Genomic DNA, 18,999 nt, shown 5'->3' with positions numbered 1-18,999 from the left:
TCATAGTATGCATTGCACTCCCCGTCGACTGGGTATCGGCAATGGCAGCCACAAATGATTGGTTTAGGGCATTCATAATTGGTTGGAAGATCGCACTGTTCCTTTGCAGGATTGAACACCAGATCACCTCCGCACTCCTTGACGTAGGCAACGTTATCCTGTAATGAAAGAAAAGAACAATAGTGTTTTTTGTTACTACATTTGATGGATGCGGCCATTTAATCAAGGCAATTTTAGATACAATAGAAATGTATACATTTTCTTCTTTTTCAATAACAGCCTTATGATTTTATGTGATTCTAATCTAATAAAATCACGCTTTCCTTAGTCATAAGTAAAGTTGAGTGAAACATTCTAAGAGGTTTTAGGGGGCGTCGCCCGTCCTACCTTGCACTCGTAGTATTTGTTGCAGTCCTTGTGTGGCTTGAGGCAGCAGTCACAGTCGCACTGGACTGAAAGGTCCGACTCTGCGGGCAAGGATCGACTGGCCTTAGCGGACCGAAGGGAACATCCGACGGTCTCCAGCCGCTCGGTTATGTCGCGTGCGCGAAGAAGCCGTTTGGTTCCGGACAGGTCAGCGTGGAGCAGATGCTGAGACCTACAACGAACTTAGCGATACATATCTACAAACATTTATATAAACACAGGCATAGATATTTATATATAGACCATGTTGGTTGGACCTTTTTCTAGCGTCCGTAGATTAACATGCATACAAGCACCCCGACTTTGCTGACCAGTTGAGTGGGCTGTAAAAGGATGGCCGAGCTCTAGCACCTCCCACCCCCTCTCTCATATATATTTATTTTGTATGCTTTATTTTTTACTTTCTGCTCCTATTTTTGTCGCAAGATATGTTTTAATGCAAATGATTTTAATAAGTTTTTTGTGCATAAAGTCATATATCTGTCCCTGTGAAAATTCTACTAAATTAATTATGTTTAATAAAGCGAGAGTCAGAGAGAAGCAGAGTGAGGAATAGAGAAAGAGAGATACAGACACACAAGACATGAGAGAGAAAAGCGTGTTTGTTTACACAAATGGCTGTGAATAACACATATCTACCCTCAGTCCATGACGCCAGCGCCAGGCCCGCAACCACCGCAGCCAGGAACCCGCCAGTTCCCATTTTCCTCAAGACCAGCGGGAGCGACTACGGGGAGAACAGTCGTCGTGCTTTCAGTAGGCCACGTGAGTGCCTGCTGCTGCGGTTGCTTGTCCCGCACTTTTTATATGCAAACCAGCGTAAAAAAATATCACCAGATATCGACGTAATGTGGATAAGGAATCTTTAAAAATAATCACAAAGAAAAAAATAAAGTGAAAAAACAAAAAGCTTATGTTCACTAATCCAACTGATAATTAGCTCGGGAAATCTAAGAAAGGGTTCCAGAACTGCGTTGCCACCATGTTGGATTAACCGAATTTATAAGGATTGTTTTGTATGCAATGCCCTTTCCAAGAGGCAACGAGCCATATATTGCCTGACTCCAAAAACGACCATTGCTAAAGTTCAGATCAGTCATCGGGAACGTCAGCAAAACTTTTCCAAAATGATCTATGGGAATCAAGGTTTACATTTACGCTACTCTTCTGAAATGCATTCTAGAATTTGATATAAACATTTATAATTGCATGTCATTTTTATTTTACCTTTAATAAATCCTTCGATAAATTCCTCTAAGGAAATGTATTCCTCGAACGTGCACCTGCTGATCATAGCTTCGGATCGGTAATTCCACTAATCAGCGTCCATCGTTGGCGCAGCTCGATCGTAGGCTGCGCCAACGATGGCTCCATCAATGGCGCAGCTCGATCGATCGATAACGCATGGCATATATGTATATAAGCAGATTATATATATATATATATATATATATATATATATATATATATATATATATATATATATATACACACACTATGTACATAATATATGTATACTTATATATGCACATGTATATATTCACATATATATATATATATATATATATATATATATATATACCTATATATATATACATATGTTTCTACGTCTGCATGTACATATATATATATATATATATATATATATATATATATATATATATATATATATATATATATATATATATGCATATATATGTGTCTGTGTGTGTGTACACATACACATATACGTGTGATATATATCTAGCTGTCTCTGCATATGTGTATATATATATACAAACACACATACATATATGTATCATATATATATATATATATATATATATATATATATATATATATATATATATATATATATATATATATATATATATATATTTATTTATATATATATTTATATATACATATATATATACATAAATATGTACTATATATGAAAATATGTATTATATATTTTTTATATGTATTATATATATTATATATACATTACCATTATTCATATTGGTTTGATCATAATCATCTTCATTATCATTACAATAATCAGTGATATTATCATTATTGTTGTCATCGTGTTTATGAATATCATTATCATCATCATCATCATTAGCAACGAACGTTCAGTGCAGTCAAAAATGGTAAGTATCAACAGAATATAAAATTTTCTTGTAAATAGAATCTCTCTTTGGCTACATTTTCATGTAACATCTGTATGGGGATCCTTCACGTCTGCCACTCAGCACATAGGACGCCAAGGAACAGGATGTGTGAAAAGAGGACAGGGAAGGTTATCATATATATTTGGTGTGCATATTGTGTATGTAATGGATTGTCCGAATCTGATTTTTTTCTTCTTCAATAAGTATTTTTTGCAGTCCGTGCCTTAATTTCATGATTATATTTCACTCTAGTCCATAGAGTGTCGAGTATTTTGACTGGCGCAGTAGTAATAGTATTTTAGTTTTGGCTAGAGTTTGGTTATACGCTCGTGGTTTATTTTGGGAAATGAAAAAAATATATATGCTTTTTCGAGATGCATTGCAAGAAGAGTTCAAATTTTTGACAAAGAAACATAATCTTCAGAAAACAATATCATAAAAAAAAATAAGATCAAGGAAGCAACTTTTCCAAAAAAAAACATTTGGTCGTGCTTTTTGGCAATTCGTAATTCTTAAAGAAGGTCGTGAGGACGTTTCACTGTAGTTAATGGAAGATTTCTGTGTCATGTGTCTTTCGGATCGAAAATCCTGGCCTAGTTGCACGATCGAAGCCTTACGTTCGCCGATTGCTGCAATCGACGTTGCCGGCATGATCACAGGACTTCGTTTCTTGGTTCCAGAGGAGACCGGAGGGGCATTCCCTCTTTTCAGGCGTACCGTCATTGCCTGGAAAAACGTAAGCAAAAATCATGCGCCAATTAAAGAAGGGGCATATTTATGCATGACACGTTAGTAACCAATATATAGTTAGAAATATGTTCGAGGTTAGATATCTAAATTGGTAAAGTTGACTTCGTCACTCACAGACAAAATATTCGCTGCAAACCCGTGAGGGATAGTGACAGTCACACTCGCAAGTTGGAGGCTGTTCAATGTCACATTCTGGGTACTCTTGAGCGGGCACACACGTATCCAATTCCGGGTGGAATACTAGCCCAGACGAGCACGTGAAGTAGGTAATGTTCTTGTTCACCTGAAAACAGTTTAATGTCTTCAATCACTGTGTTTGGAGATCACATCAATCATTGCTTTAGTTATACCAGATTCAATCATATGCATGTGTCAGACTGAAAACAGCTATGTGAATCATGTAATATAAAAGATAGATTCAAATAAAAGGAAATAACCTACATCACAGTAGTAATAGGATGTGCAGTCAGTCGGGTGAGGGATATGGCAACATTCGCATGTGCATCTGGGGTCGACTGTGGGAGGTGGGCCAGTGGGAATTGGGTCAGGTTTAATTTCGCAACTCTGGTGGTCCCCTGAGGTGCAGCCTGCCCTATCTGGCCAGTCGCATACCTTTTTTAAACAAGTTAAGATTTAGACATCACCAATAGAAGATAAAAAATATAGATCCAAATGAAATAGTTAAAGAACATATTCATAAAGCATCAAAGTAGCCAAACTCAGTGTGCAAAATGGACAGAAGCAAGTATACTCAAAATTGGATATCCCATTACACATGTAGGCTGAGGTTAAGTGGAATAGTGTGTAATAGAAGGTTCTCCGTTCTTGCTTAAGAAATCACTAGGTACCTTGAGTGTTGGGTTAAAGTGCAATCCGGCAGGGCAGTCCTTCACGTAGGGGATGAAGTGGTTGCAGTGAACCCACTTGGTGCAGGCCTTTGGGTGTGGGAAAAGACCACTGTAAGAAGGACACGAGGGGTTGCAGTCGTCTGGTCGTGAAGTAATTGGGCCGCATTCCCCTCGGCAGGTCTTGGGGCACATTGAAGCCACTTGGTTTGCCCAAGTACAGTCACTACCTGCCTTGCAGGTGCAGGCTCCGCTGGCAGCCCAATGCTTGCAGTCTGGATTCTCGCCACCGCATCCAATTGGCGGTCTGACAGTCACAGTTGGGCATCCAGTGCAACCCAAACAGCTTCCATTGGGTAGAAGGTAGTTCCCTGTCACACATGGGGTGTTCCATTCATGGTTGCAAGTAAGGATCTTCTGGTCCCACCTGGTTCCTGCAGGGCATGGCATTTCCTGGGGACCATAAGGGGCACACTGAATGAACTTGTGACAGTCGGTAGGATGCTGCCAATATTGCTGGCCAGTGGAGCAATCTACACAGGGGAAGTTGCCTGGTGTGACAGGTTTGTGTGTTGGAGGGTTGGTTGGGGGCTTTGCTGGAGGAGTGCATCCTGAGCATCCTGAACAGCTTCCGTTAGTGAGAAGGAAGTTGCCTGTCAAGCACTCAGTGGCCCATACATGGTTGCAGGTGAGCAGGTTTTGGTCCCACACTGTTCCTTCTCCACATGGCATCTCCTGAGGACCGTACGATGTGCACTGGATGAACTTGCGGCAGTCGCTGGGATGCTGCCAGTACTGTTGGCCGGTAGAGCAGTCCACGCAAGGGTAGTCAATTACAGGAGGCTTCGTGACGTCCACATTGCCTTGGCATCCACAGCTGCGGGGACAGGCACGGGCGACGAAGTGCTGCCAAGAGCAGTCACCATCCGTCCACTTGCAGTGACAGTCGTTGTTGGCGGCCCAAAACTTGCAGTCAGGCTGTTGACAAGGCATTTGGATGAGTGCCATGGCTATGGTAACTATGGGTGGGTAACTGATAGCTGCAATTAGCGCATTAGCTTATTAGTATCAATCATAGGAGAGAGAAAGGGGAGGAACTAACATCGGAATCAAAAACGTTTGTATCGCAAGTTCCAGGTGTAGGAGGGACACCCGGACAGTGGACATTTGAAGCGATGTCGCACATGCGGGTATCGGGATTGAACAGCAGACCTTCTGAGCAGTACTTCTTCTCCGCCTCGTTGTTCTTGCCTGGAGATTGAATAAAATCATAATCAGTCTTTTGAAGAATATAACTGATACTCAACTGGGAATATTTTAGTGAAATTGTCACTTTCTAAACAGTACTCTACAAAGCAGCATACTAATACTATGGTAATACGTAGTATTGGAAAATTATACAAAATCAGTAGCCAATTTAGGAACAAAAATTATTATAAGGTAAAATGGATGAAAATGAGAATATTTTACATAGGGTGTTCATTAACATCAATTGCAAAATAAGGATTAAAGACGTATTTTTTATAATGTTACTTACAGTCATAGTATGCATTGCACTCCCCGTCGACTGGGTACCGGCAGTGGCAGCCACAAGGATTTGGTTTAGGGCATTCATAATTGGTTGGAAGATCGCACTGTTCCTTTGCAGGATTGAACACCAGATCACCTCCGCACTCCTTAACGTAGGCAACGTTATCCTGTAATGAAAGAAAAGAATAATAGTGTTTTTGTTACTGCATTTGCTGGATGCGGCCGTCTAATCAAAGCAATTTTAGATACAACAGAAATGTATACATTTTCTTCTTTTTCAATAACAGCTTTATGATTTTTTGTGATTCTAGTCTAATAAAATCACGCTTTCCTTAGTCATAAGTAAAGTTGAGTGCAACACCCGAAGAGGTTTTAGGGGGCGTCGCCCGTCCTACCTTGCACTCGTAGTACTTGTTGCAGTCCTTGTGTGGCTTGAGGCAGCAGTCACAGTCGCACTGGACTGAAAGGTCCGACTCTGCGGGCAAGGATCGACTGGCCTTAGCGGACCGAAGGGAACATCCGTCGGTCTCCAGCCGCTCGGTTATGTCGCACTGGAAGGATGTGTTTTTTGTGAAGCTGATTTCCATTTAGAATTATAGGCAATGTATGGCCCAAAATGTATCATGTCAGGATACCAAGATATTTGTTGATAAGATTCATATATATATATACAGTCACATACATGTATATAGGTAAATGTGCATACAGATATGTTCATATATACGTATGTATGTATTTATTTATGTATATATATAGATCTGTCTATATGCATACATATTTTCATGTATGTCTATATATGTGTATATATATATACAAATAAATATATAATATAATGCACTAAACATACACATAGGTACATATGTATAAACGTATATATGTATTTTTGTGAGCAGAAATATACATATATGATATACTTATATATGCAAGTTAAATATTCATAGACATTTATATGCATAAACGTATTTGTATATATACATATTTGCATACATATATCTATAAATTTTATATGTATGTGTTTTTGTGAGTATGTAATTATTTGTAAGTCCATGCATTTGTGTAGATTTATATGTTTCCATATATATGTATGAAAAAATGTATTTATATATACAGATATATAAATGTATATGTATGTCTCTGTGTATGCATATGAATAAACATATAGGGAGAGACAGAGGTGAATATGCTTGGCCTTACCTTGGCGTTCTCCGCGTGGTCACAGCTCCCAGAGACCTCGTTGAAGTGCAGGTTGGCGGGGCAGGTCTCGACGTAGGCGTGGCCGTGGGCGCACTTGACATAGCGGTGGCAGTCGGTCGGGTGCGCAAAGAAGCCGTTCGGTTCCGGACAGGTCAGCGTGGAGCAGATGCTGAGACCTACAACGAAACTTAGCGATACATATCTACAAACATTTATATAAACACAGGCATAGATATTTATATAAAGACCATGTTGGTTGGACCTTTTTCTAGCGTCCGTAGATTAACATGCATACAAGCACCCCGACTTTGCTGACCAGTTGAGTGGGCTGTAAAAGGATGCGGAACCATAGCACCTCCCACCACCTCTCTCATATATATTTATTTTGTATGCTTTATCTTTTACTTTCTGCTCCTATTTTTGTCGCAAGATATGTTTTAATGCAAATGATTTTAATAATATTTTTTTGTGCATAAAGTCATATATCTGTCCCTGTGAAAATTCTACTAAAGTAATTATGTTTAATAAAGCGAGAGTCAGAGAGATGGAGAGGGGGGGGGGTAAGGGGGATAATACAGACAAGCAGAGTGAAGGGAGAAAGAGAGAGAGAGATACAGACATATAAGAGATGAGAGAGAAAAGCGTGTTTGTTTACGCAAATGACTTTAAATAACTGATATATCTACCCTCAGTCCATGACGCCAGCGCCAGGCCCGCAACCACCGCAGCCAGGAACCTGCCAGTTCCCATTTTCCTCAAGACCAGTGGGAGCGACTACGAGGAGAACAGTCGTCGTTCTTTCAGTAGGCCACGTGAGTGCCTGCTGCTGCGGTTGCTTGTCCCGCACTTCTTATATGCAAACCAGCGTGAAAAAATATCACCCGATATCGACGTAATGTGGATAAGGAATCTTTAAAAATAATCATAAAGAAAAAAACATTATGTGAAGAAACAAAAAGCTTAGGTTCACTAATCCAACTGATAATTAGCGTTGCCACCATGTTGGATTAACCAAATATATGAGGATTGTTTTATATGCAATGCCCTTTCCAAAAGGCAACGAGCATATATTTCCGGACTTCAAAAACGACCATTGCTAAAGTTCGGATCAGTCACCGGGAACGTCAGCAAAACTTTTCCAAAATGATCTATGGGAATCAAGGTTTACATTTACGCTACTCTTCTGAAATGCATTTTAAAATTTGATGTAAACATGAATATTTGTATGTACTCGCGTCTGTGTCTCAATATGATTCATGTTAATTTGAATATTCACGAAATAACTCCACATGATTAGAGTCAAAATAGATTAGTTGTAGTTCTTTAGATTATATGATTTAATTCTTTTAATTCTTCGTAACTGTTTTGTCTCGGTGCCACATGAGGTTTTCGGCAATCATCTTATAATATATGTGTATGAATATGTGTGTATCTAAATATTTATACATACATAAACATATACAAATATATGTATTTTTATGTATGTGTATATACATATTTAAACAAACACACGCATAAATACGTATGTGTGTGTGTATGTATATATACACTAATATATATATGCTTAATTATTTATATACTAATATATAAATATATACTTATATATGTTTACATATATATAAATGTACATATATACAACTATAGAAATTTATATGTGTATCTGTGTGTATGCACACATATACATATGTATACATATATTTACTAATATATGTATTTACTAATGTATATTAACATATATATATATATATATATATATATATATATATATATATAAACATATATATATATGTGGAAGAAAAACCCACAATGTACAAACTAGATTTATTGATGAAAGTGAGACAACAGTTTCGGAATCGTCCTCGATTCCATCTTCGGGTCTGAAGAGGCAAGGGAGACGAAGCGGTATAAGAGGGAAAGGAGGCGAAGCACTCGGGAACTACGGGGCAGGAGAGGACAGGAGAACGGAAGCGAAGGGAGGTCAGATCAGGTCGAAGGATCAGGCGGTCTATGTGACGGGTGACCGGCATAAGGGAGGAGACGAAGGATGTGGGAAGCGAGGAGGCTGTCGGCAGGAGAGAAACCGCTGTTCAAGTTGAAATTGGGCAGCAGCTTAATGAGAGAAGATTCCACCAGTCTGCGGGCATGGACATCAGCGGAAGGGAAGAGAATGCGGGCAGCTTTCCAGTCCATCTGATGGCCAGTGTCCCACTGATGGCAGAAGAGGGCGTTGTTGGTATGTCCCCTGGATACAGCGTACTTAAGCTGAGACAGACGCTTAGTAAGACTGGCGCCTGTTTCACCAAAATACTGCTTATCACAGGAGGCACACGGAACAGCATAGGTGCCCACCTTCGAGGTAGAGGGAGGGCAGGTGTGAACCAGGTTCCGACGGAGGGTATTCACCTGGCGAAGGGAGAGTCTGCAGTTGAGAGACTGCAGGGGCCGACGGAGGGAGTAGATCTCCTCAGTGTAAGGCAGGCTGAGGACAGGCAGGTGAGGAGACTCATTGGGAGGGGAGTCATGGTAGAAGGTACGTCGCGCCCTGGATAACGCGACTTCTAGGACATGGCGAGGATAGCCCAGTTTGGAGAACGAACGACGCAGGAAGTCGATCTCTCCATCCAGGTACTGGAGGTCACAGATGCGGAGGGCACGGAGAAACAGCGAGGTGGCAACCCCTCTCTTCACATGTAGTGGATGGTACGAGAAGAAGTGTATGTACATACCACTGTGCATAGGCTTCCTGTATATAGAAAAGGAGAAATGATCAGCAGAGCGATGGACAAGAGTGTCCAAGAAAGGGAGCTTGTCGTCAACCTCCCATTCCACCTTGAAGCGGATGGATGGAGAGAGAGAATTCAGCTGCGACAGGAAATCAGGAAACAGGGCAGGTTCATGGGGCCAGAGAGCGAAGACGTCATCTACATATCTCAGCCACATGGAAGGACGAGGGGAGATGGAAGGGAGGAGCTCCGACTCGAAGAACTCCATGTACAGGTTAGCCAGAACAGGGGAGAGAGGAGAGCCCATGGCAACACCGAACGTCTGTGAGTAGAAACGACCCTCAAAGGAGAAGGAATTCGACTCCACACACAGACGAATCAGCTGGAGGAAGACTTCAGTGGGAAGAGGAAGACGAGGATCCTCGGCAGGGAGCTTCCTCTGAAGGAAAGCGAGGACGTCATCAAGCGGGACCTTGGTGAACAGGGAGTCGATATCCAGGCTCAGCATGGACGCCGGCGGGACACCGCGGACACGAGAGATGAAGTCCTGTGAATGGCGAAGGTGAGCAGGAGAGAAGGTGCCGAGAAGGGGAGTGAGAGACTTAGCCAGCCAAGCCGCCAGAGGATGCGTCACCGATCCCCGGGAGGAGATGATGGGGCGTAGAGGCACGGCCGGCTTATGGGTTTTAGGAAGCCCATAGAAATGAGGGAGGCGAGGGTTAACGACCTTGAACCTCTGGTAAAGGTTCGCCTCCGGGAAACAGGCTGCAAGCTCTCTCAGACGACGGTGGAAAGTGGCAGCAATGCGTTCCCGCGGGTCACTGGTCAGGGGGGCATAGGTGGAGGCGTCACCTAACAGGTCCTGGGCCTTCTGCAGGTAGGAGGCTTGGTCGAGGACCACCACCGAGTTACCTTTATCAGAAGGCAAAATGGTGACATCCTCCCTGCGCAGGCTGTGAAGGGCCTCACGGTAACGCCTGGGGATGGAAGGATTAGGGTGAAGGAGAGACTCGAGGGCCGGAAGGAAGGCCCCACGAAGGAGAGAGACATCAGGCAAAGAGTTCCTATGAGCGGAGATGAACCGGTCAAAGGAAGAAATGATGTCAATAGAGGTAAGGGGAAGAGGGCGGAGAGCAAAGGAAAGACCGAAGCCAAGGAGTTGTAGTTGGTGAGGGGTCAAGGACAGGGAGGAAAGGTTGGTAACCGCGTCGGTGAGGGAGAAGCGGGACCAGGGACTACGGGAGGTGAGGTTGGAGAGTTTCTGGGAAAGGGAGCGGGCATGGGTAGTGGAGAGGAAACGGGAAGAATCGTGGGCCACGTCAGCTAGGAGCTGGAAGACATGGCCGGGGAGTCGTTCCTTCAGGAGGTCGGAACGAACCCGCGAGCGATAGTAGGAAAGCTCGACATCCCTCTTACCAGCGCGGATCCGTTCAAGGAGGAGGGAGCGAGCATAATCAGGAAAAGGAGATCCTCCATCCGAGTGCTTCAAGAGGTTGCCGATCGAGGAAGGGAGCACCTGCTCCTCGAGGCAGTCTCGGAGGAAACGCAGTTGATTCTTCCGTCGGGCCGTGGCGATGACGGAATCCTCGAAAGCGCGAAAGGCAGGAACCAGGTCGGGGAAGGAGGCAAACAGGAACGAGAGAAGATTTCGTTTAACCGTGGGGTCCATGATGCAACGAAAAACACAATACCGTGTTGATAATATGGAAGAAAAACCCACAATGTACAAACTAGATTTATTGATGAAAGTGAGACAACAGTTTCGGAATCGTCCTCGATTCCATCTTCGGGTCTGAAGAGGCAAGGGAGACGAAGCGGTATAAGAGGGAAAGGAGGCGAAGCACTCGGGAACTACGGGGCAGGAGAGGACAGGAAAACGGAAGCGAAGGGAGGTCAGATCAGGTCGAAGGATCAGGCGGTCTATGTGACGGGTGACCGGCATAAGGGAGGAGACGAAGGATGTGGGAAGCGAGGAGGCTGTCGGCAGGAGAGAAACCGCTGTTCAAGTTGAAATTGGGCAGCAGCTTAATGAGAGAAGATTCCACCAGTCTGCGGGCATGGACATCAGCGGAAGGGAAGAGAATGCGGGCAGCTTTCCAGTCCATCTGATGGCCAGTGTCCCACTGATGGCAGAAGAGGGCGTTGTTGGTATGTCCCCTGGATACAGCGTACTTATGCTGAGACAGACGCTTAGTAAGACTGGTGCCTGTTTCACCAAAATACTGCTTATCACAGGAGGCACACGGAACAGCATAGGTGCCCACCTTCGAGGTAGAGGGAGGGCAGGTGTGAACCAGGTTCCGACGGAGGGTATTCACCTGGCGAAGGGAGAGTCTGCAGTTGAGAGACTGCAGGGGCCGACGGAGGGAGTAGATCTCCTCAGTGTAAGGCAGGCTGAGGACAGGCAGGTGAGGAGACTCTCTCTCTCTCTCTCTCTCTCTCTCTCTCTCTCTCTCTCTCTCTCTCTATATATATATATATATATATATATATATATATATATATATATATATATATATGGTTCACGGTCTCTATGTCTCGCGGACACTATGACCTGGAAGGAAAGTCGCGAGGGTGACTCAGTGTTTGGCGGACACTATGTCGCGGTCACTGTGTCGCGCGAAGTGTCCTCGCATAACTTGGTCGTCGGCTGACCTTACCTTGAATGTCGCTGTGACTGTGTTGCGCGAGGTTTCCGTTGACCTTACCTACCTTAAATGCTCTAACTTCCGCTACTGCTTCAACACTTGTGATCTTGCTATAATGATGATTTTTCAAGGAGTGAGACATCATTCATCATGGAGAACTCAACCGAGCTTCCATTACCACCCTACCCCGAGCTCGATGTTTCATCGTACGAGGGATTGAATGAAGATTACCCTCCCCAGCCTTCTCTTGTCAATGTCCCCGAGGCCTGTCACATTATAGCATCATACCGGGCGACTGTGAAACTCAGAGTTGGCCAGCATCTCTTTACGAAGGAAAGGGACCATCAGGACAAAGTTATGTGGAGATGCGAAGTCAAAACCTGTGGTGCCAGGGTTCACACCGTTAATGGGGAAATAGTGGTGGCAAAACCCCATCCACAGACATCCTGCTGTCCCTGGGAAGGCTGAGGTGGAGGAGATACTAGAAGCAATGAAGGAACGTGCTGCCGCAACAGCAAAGCCCATCGCACATATTGTCAACACATTTTACGCTAGAGTGGAAGTCGGCTGGGCTCATCTAATACAACGGTAGACGACATCAAGAGGACGCTGAGGCGAGTGCGGCAAAAGGCAGGTGTGTCTGATCTTCAGCCATTTTGGACAAAGTTAAGCGGAGAGGCTTTCCTTCATTATGAAGATGATGGGATGATGATCTTCGCAGCAGACTCTGATTTGAAATTTCTTGCCGAGTCTCGTCACTGGTTTGGTGATGCAACGTTTAAAGTGTCCCCTGTCGGATACAAGCAGCAGTACACACTCCATGCATACTTTGGTGGTATAACATATCCTTGCGTCTATGCATTTCTGCCAGGTAAGAATGAAGAGATATATAATAAAATGTTGTACGAGGTGCTGCAGCTAATACCCTCTGGCTTACCATGTAATCCAGTGACAATAATGACATTTTGAGAAAGCAGCAATGAACGCCTTCCAGAGGAATTTTCCGGGTGTAGAGGTTACTGGATGTTATTTCCAGCTGGACCAGTCTGTCTGGAGACGCATCCAGAATCTTTGCCTCGCAACACGGTATAGAGATGATGCTTTCGCCATCCGGGTCAGGAGGTTCTTGGCTCTGGCATTTGTTCCGCTGGCCGACGTCCACCACTACACGAGGGTACTCCTTGCAGACGTAAATTCCAAGGATGATGGGCTTCTGGACTTCGCAAAATATTTCCAGGAAACTTTTGTTGGCCAGTTGATTCATGGTGACATGGAAATTCCAGGGAAATTTCCATATCAGACTTGGAAAATGTATCAACGAGTGAAGGATGATCTGCCCCGAACAAACAATGCGTTGGAAGGATGGCACAATGGGTTTGCCAGGATGCTGCCGGACCATCCTCGGCTGCCGCTGCTCGCTGCAAAATATCAAAAGGAGCAGCAGAAATTAGCTCTGAATCGTTAGCACCATGCAGGTGGCAGGAAGCATCCCTCGGGTCGGAAGAAGTACCAGCTCGTAAATAAGATCAAATCCCTTATTACAAAATTAGAAACATACCTTTGTAGATTTGCAATATCTAGATCAAATAGCCAAAGTAATGATGATCCCCACTGAACAATAAAGGTATGCTCATCACAAAATATTTCATTAATACATAGAAAAAAATATAAAGGTTATGTCTCATACCAGTGTTATTATGTATTCTATATACTATATTATTTTTGCTGCAATTTCAACATTTCTTCCTAATCTTATCTGTCGACAATGAACAGCGATGTACCAACATAAATGGCAACGTGGCTTCCCCGCGACATTTTATCCACTTGCGAAACGGACGCTGTGTCACAGCGCGATGTGGCAACATTAGGTCCGCGACACAGTGTCCCCGTGACATCTCTTGTATATAGATATGTATATATGTAGATAGATATAGATATGTGTATATATATATATGTATGTATGTATGTATATATATATATATATATATATATATATATATATATATATATATATATATATATGAATATACATATATATATATTATATAAATTGTGTGTGTATGTATGTCATGCGCCATTCACCGATCTGCCCCATTGATGGCCGCTGATTAGTTACCGATGTGAAGCCATGATCGGCAGATCGTTCTGCGCCACCGATTGCTTTCTACCGATTTAGCAAACATCTTGTAACGTATGAAATAGCATTGCTCCTTGATCTAGTGCCCTTTTTCATTTTATATATTGATGCAAACTGATGTTTTTTTCAGTATATATAAGATGGTGAAAAAAGGGCAAAAATGCACGGAACTTTGCAAACGGTCGAGATTCTCACTTCCCACGTCTTTATTAGTGTTTATTTCTTTATTAACTCCATTTTCAATCGTATAGCATGTAATTTTGGAGGCCATCTTCTATACTAGCCTTCTAACTGAGACTACATGACGAACTCATCATCATATCACATCCTATTCAGTAATTCTAGTGTCACTCTCTCCTGCTGATAAAAGCCAAACTGATAAAATCTCATATATCACAAGTTGCATTTTTTATTCATTATTTTTATTTTACCTTTAACAAACCCTTCGATGAATTCCTCAAAGGAAATGTATTCCTCGAACGCGCACCTGCCAATCGTGGCTTCGCATCGGTGATTTCACTAATCAGCGGCCATCGTTGGCGCAGCGATCGATCGATAGCGCAGATCGGTCGATGGCGCATGACATATATGTATACAAGCTGGTATAAATGTATATATATATATATATATATATATATATATATATATATATATATATATATATATATATTTACATACATACATATATACATAAATATATGTATACTTATGCACATGTATATATTTACATATACGTACATATATATGTGTGTGTGTGTACATATACACATACCTTTGATATCTATCTAGCTGTCTCTGCATGTGTATATATATACAAACACATATACATATATGTATTATATATATAAACATATATGTTCTATATATACATATATGTATTATATATAGGTATATTTTTGTACATATGTATATTTTTGTACATATGTATATTTTTTGTACATATGTATATTTTTGTACATATGTATATTTTTGTACATATGTATATTTTGTACATATGTATATTTTTTGTATATGTATATTTTTTGTATATATGTATATTTTTGTGTGCCTTTCAGTGTAGTAAAAAATGTTAAGTATCAACAGAATATAAAATTTGCTTGTAAATCGAATCTCTCTTTGGCTACATTTTCATGTAACGTCTGTATGGGGATCCTTCACGTCTGTCACTCAGCACATAGGACGCCAAGGAACAGGATGTGTGAAAAGAGGACAGGGAAGGAGTTATCATATCTATTTGGTGTGCATACTGTGCATGTATTGTCCGAATCTCAGATTGTTTTGCTTCTTCTTCCTCTTCAATAAGTATTTTTTGCAGTCCATGCCTTAATTTCATGATTATTTTTCACTCTCGGTCATAGTGTCGAGTATTTTGACTGGCGCAGTAGTAATAGTATTTTAGTTTTGGCTAGAGTTTGGTTATACGCTCGTGGTTTATTTCGGGAAATGAAAATATATATATATGCTTTTTCAAGATGCATTGCAAGAAGAGTTCACATTTTTGACAAAGAAACATAATCATCAGGAAACAATATCATAAAAAAATAAGATCAAGGAAGCAACTTTTCCAAAAAAAAACATTTGGTCGTGCTTTTTGGCAATTCGTAATTCTTAAAGAAGGTCGTGAGAACGTTTCACTGTAGTTAAAGGAAGATTTCTGTGTCATGTGTCTTTCGGATCGAAAATCCTGGCCTAGTTGCACGATCGAAGCCTTACGTTCGCCGATTGCTGCAATCGACGTTGCCGGCATGATCACAGGACTTCGTTTCTTGGTTCCAGAGGAGACCGGAGGGGCATTCCCTCTTTTCGGGCGTACCGTCATTGCCTGGAAAAACGTAAGCAAAAATCATGCGCCAATTAAAGAAGGGGCATATTTATGCATGGCACGTTAGTAACCCATTTGAAATTAGAAATATGTTCGAAGTTTGATAACCCAATTGGTGAAGTTGACTTAGTCACTCACAGACATAATATTCGCTGCAAACCCCTGAGGGATAGTGACAGTCACACTCGCAAGTTGGAGGCTGTTCAATGACACATTCTGGGTAATTTTCAGGGTAGTCACATGTATCCTTCTCCGGGTTAAATACTAGCCCAGATGGGCACGTGAAGAAGGTACTGTTCTTGTTCACCTGTAAATATTTTAATCTCTACTGAGTCATTGTGTTTGGATGTTACATCACTCAGATTGCTTTTGATATACCAAATTCAATCATGTGCACGTTTCAGACTGAAAAAAGATATGTGAATCAAATATAAATAATATAATCAAACAAGAAATAACCTACATCACAGTAGTAATACGCTGCGCAGTCATTCGGGTGAGGGAGATGGCAACATTCGCATATGCATTCGGGGCTTGGCGTAGGAGGGGGGCCAGTAGGGATTAGGGGAGGGGGAATTACGCAAGTCTGGTGCTCCCCTGAGGTACAGCCTGCCCTATATGGCCAGTCGCATACCTTTTTAAACAAGTAAAGATTTAGACATCACCAATAGAATATAAAATGTAGTTCCAAATGACATGGATACAGAACATATTCATAAAGTATCAAAGCATGTAAAATGGTCAGAAGCAAGTATACTCAAAACTGGAGACCCCATTTGACATGAAGGATGAGATTAAGTGGAATAGTGTGTAATAGAAGGTTCTCCGTTCTTGCTTAAGAAATCACTATGTACCTTGAGTGTTGGGTTAAAGTGCAAACCGGCAGGGCAGTCCTTCACGTAGGGGATGAAGTGATCGCAGTGAACCCACTTGGTGCAGGCCTTTGGGTGTGGGAAAAGACCACTGTAAGAAGGACACGAGGGGTTGCAGTCGTCTGGTCGTGAAGTAATTGGGCCGCATTCCCCTCGGCAGGTCTTGGGGCACATTGAAGCCACTTGGTTTGCCCAAGTACAGTCACTACCTGCCTTGCAGGTGCAGGCTCCGCTGGCAGCCCAATGCTTGCAGTCTGCATTCTCGCCACCGCATCCAATTGGCGGTGGGACAGTCACACTTGGGCATCCAGTGCAACCCGAACAGCTTCCATTGGGTAGAAGGTAGTTCCCTGTCACACATGGGGTGTTCCATTCATGGTTGCAGGTAAGGATCTTCTGGTCCCACCTGGTTCCTGCAGGGCATGGCATTTCCTGGGGACCATAAGGGGCACACTGAATGAACTTCTGACAGTCGGTAGGATGCTGCCAGTATTGCTGGCCAGTGGAGCAATCTACACAGGTGAAGTTGCCTGGTGTGACAGGTTTGTGTGTTGGTGGGTTGGTTGGGGGCTTTGCTGGAGGAGTGCATCCTGAGCATCCTGAACAGCTTCCGTTAGTGAGAAGGAAGTTGCCTGTCAAGCACTCAGTGGCCCATACATGGTTGCAGGTGAGCAGGTTTTGGTCCCAAACTGTTCCTTCTCCGCATGGCATCTCCTGAGGACCGTACGATGTGCACTGGATGAACTTGCGGCAGTCGCTGGGATGCTGCCAGTACTGTTGGCCGGTAGAGCAGTCCACGCAAGGGTAGTCAATTACAGGAGGCTTCGTGACGTCCACATTGCCTTGGCATCCACAGCTGCGGGGACAGGCACGGGCGACGAAGTGTTGCCAAGAGCAGTCACCATCCGTCCACTTGCAGTGACAGTCGTTGTTGGCGGCCCAGAACTTGCAGTCAGGCTGTTGAGAAGATTTTTGAATGAGTGTCATATGATAACTTTTATAACTGATGCCTGCTTATTAGCATATTTGTATCAATTATTGGAGAAAGAAAGAAAGAGGAGCAACTTACATCGGAATCGAAGACGTTTTCATTGCAAGGGCCAACTGTTGGATCGATAGTCGGGCAGTGGACATTTGAAGCGATGTCGCACATGCGGGTATCGGGGTTGAACAGCAGGCCTTCCGAGCAGTACTTCTTCTCCGCCTCGTTGTCCTTGCCTAGAAATTGAATAAAATCATAATTAATCTTTTAAAAGAATGCAATTAATAGTGGTAAATAGGATTATCACAATAAGGTTAAAAGGATGAAAATTAGAACATATTACATGGGCAGTTCATTAATAACAATTGCAAGGTAAAGATTAAATAGTTGTATATTTTATTACCATTATTATTACTTACAGTCATAGTATGCATTGCACTCCCCGTCGACTGGGTATCGGCAATGGCAGCCACAAATGATTGGTTTAGGGCATTCATAATTGGTTGGAAGGTCGCACTGTTCCTTTGCAGGATTGAACACCAGATCACCTCCGCACTCCTTGACGTAGGCAACGTTATCCTGTAATGAAAGAAAAGAATAATAGTATTTTCTGCAACTGCATTTGATGGATGTGGCCGTCTAATCAAGGCAATTTTAGATACAACAGAAATGTATACATTTTCTTTTTCAATAACAGCTTTATGATTTTTTGTGATTCTAATCTAATAAAATCACGCTTTCCTTAGTCATAAGTAAAGTTGAGTGCAACACCCGAAGAGGTTTTAGGGGGCGTCGCCCGTCCTACCTTGCACTCGTAGTACTTGTTGCAGTCCTTGTGTGGCTTGAGGCAGCAGTCACAGTCGCACTGGACGGAAAGGTCCGACTCTGCGGGCAAGGATCGACTGGCCTTAGCG

The 18,999-nt window shown here is 42.6% G+C and overlaps 1 protein-coding gene across 1 annotated transcript in view; it reads right to left on the bottom strand.

The window, feature by feature from the left end:
• The window catches only part of LOC113816928 (balbiani ring protein 3), a 21,620-nt gene extending 2,981 nt beyond the window's left edge, over positions 1–18,639 (bottom strand). The window contains 24 exon segments of the mRNA XM_070122391.1: positions 1–158; positions 388–542; positions 545–598; positions 1,066–1,153; positions 1,422–1,558; positions 1,654–1,709; positions 3,200–3,308; positions 3,447–3,615; positions 3,774–3,944; positions 4,181–5,155; positions 5,280–5,428; positions 5,715–5,874; positions 6,103–6,258; positions 6,902–7,077; positions 7,625–7,750; positions 8,018–8,084; positions 12,561–12,652; positions 13,101–13,690; positions 16,123–16,231; positions 16,370–16,538; positions 16,695–16,865; positions 17,086–18,060; positions 18,173–18,321; positions 18,505–18,639. The exon segment at positions 1–158 is cut by the window's left edge and continues 2 nt beyond it. Of these exon segments, the coding sequence (XP_069978492.1) occupies positions 1–158; positions 388–542; positions 545–598; positions 1,066–1,153; positions 1,422–1,558; positions 1,654–1,709; positions 3,200–3,308; positions 3,447–3,615; positions 3,774–3,944; positions 4,181–5,155; positions 5,280–5,428; positions 5,715–5,874; positions 6,103–6,258; positions 6,902–7,077; positions 7,625–7,750; positions 8,018–8,084; positions 12,561–12,652; positions 13,101–13,690; positions 16,123–16,231; positions 16,370–16,538; positions 16,695–16,865; positions 17,086–18,060; positions 18,173–18,256 (5,096 nt within the window). The 5' untranslated portion in view covers positions 18,257–18,321; positions 18,505–18,639.
• Positions 18,640–18,999: the final 360 nt, after the last annotated feature.

The sequence above is a fragment of the Penaeus vannamei genome, chromosome 6 (genome assembly GCF_042767895.1).
Source record: "Penaeus vannamei isolate JL-2024 chromosome 6, ASM4276789v1, whole genome shotgun sequence".
NCBI lineage: Eukaryota > Metazoa > Arthropoda > Malacostraca > Decapoda > Penaeidae > Penaeus > Penaeus vannamei.
Note: the sequence above shows the minus strand (reverse complement) of the source record. Positions and strands in the feature narration are given on the sequence as shown.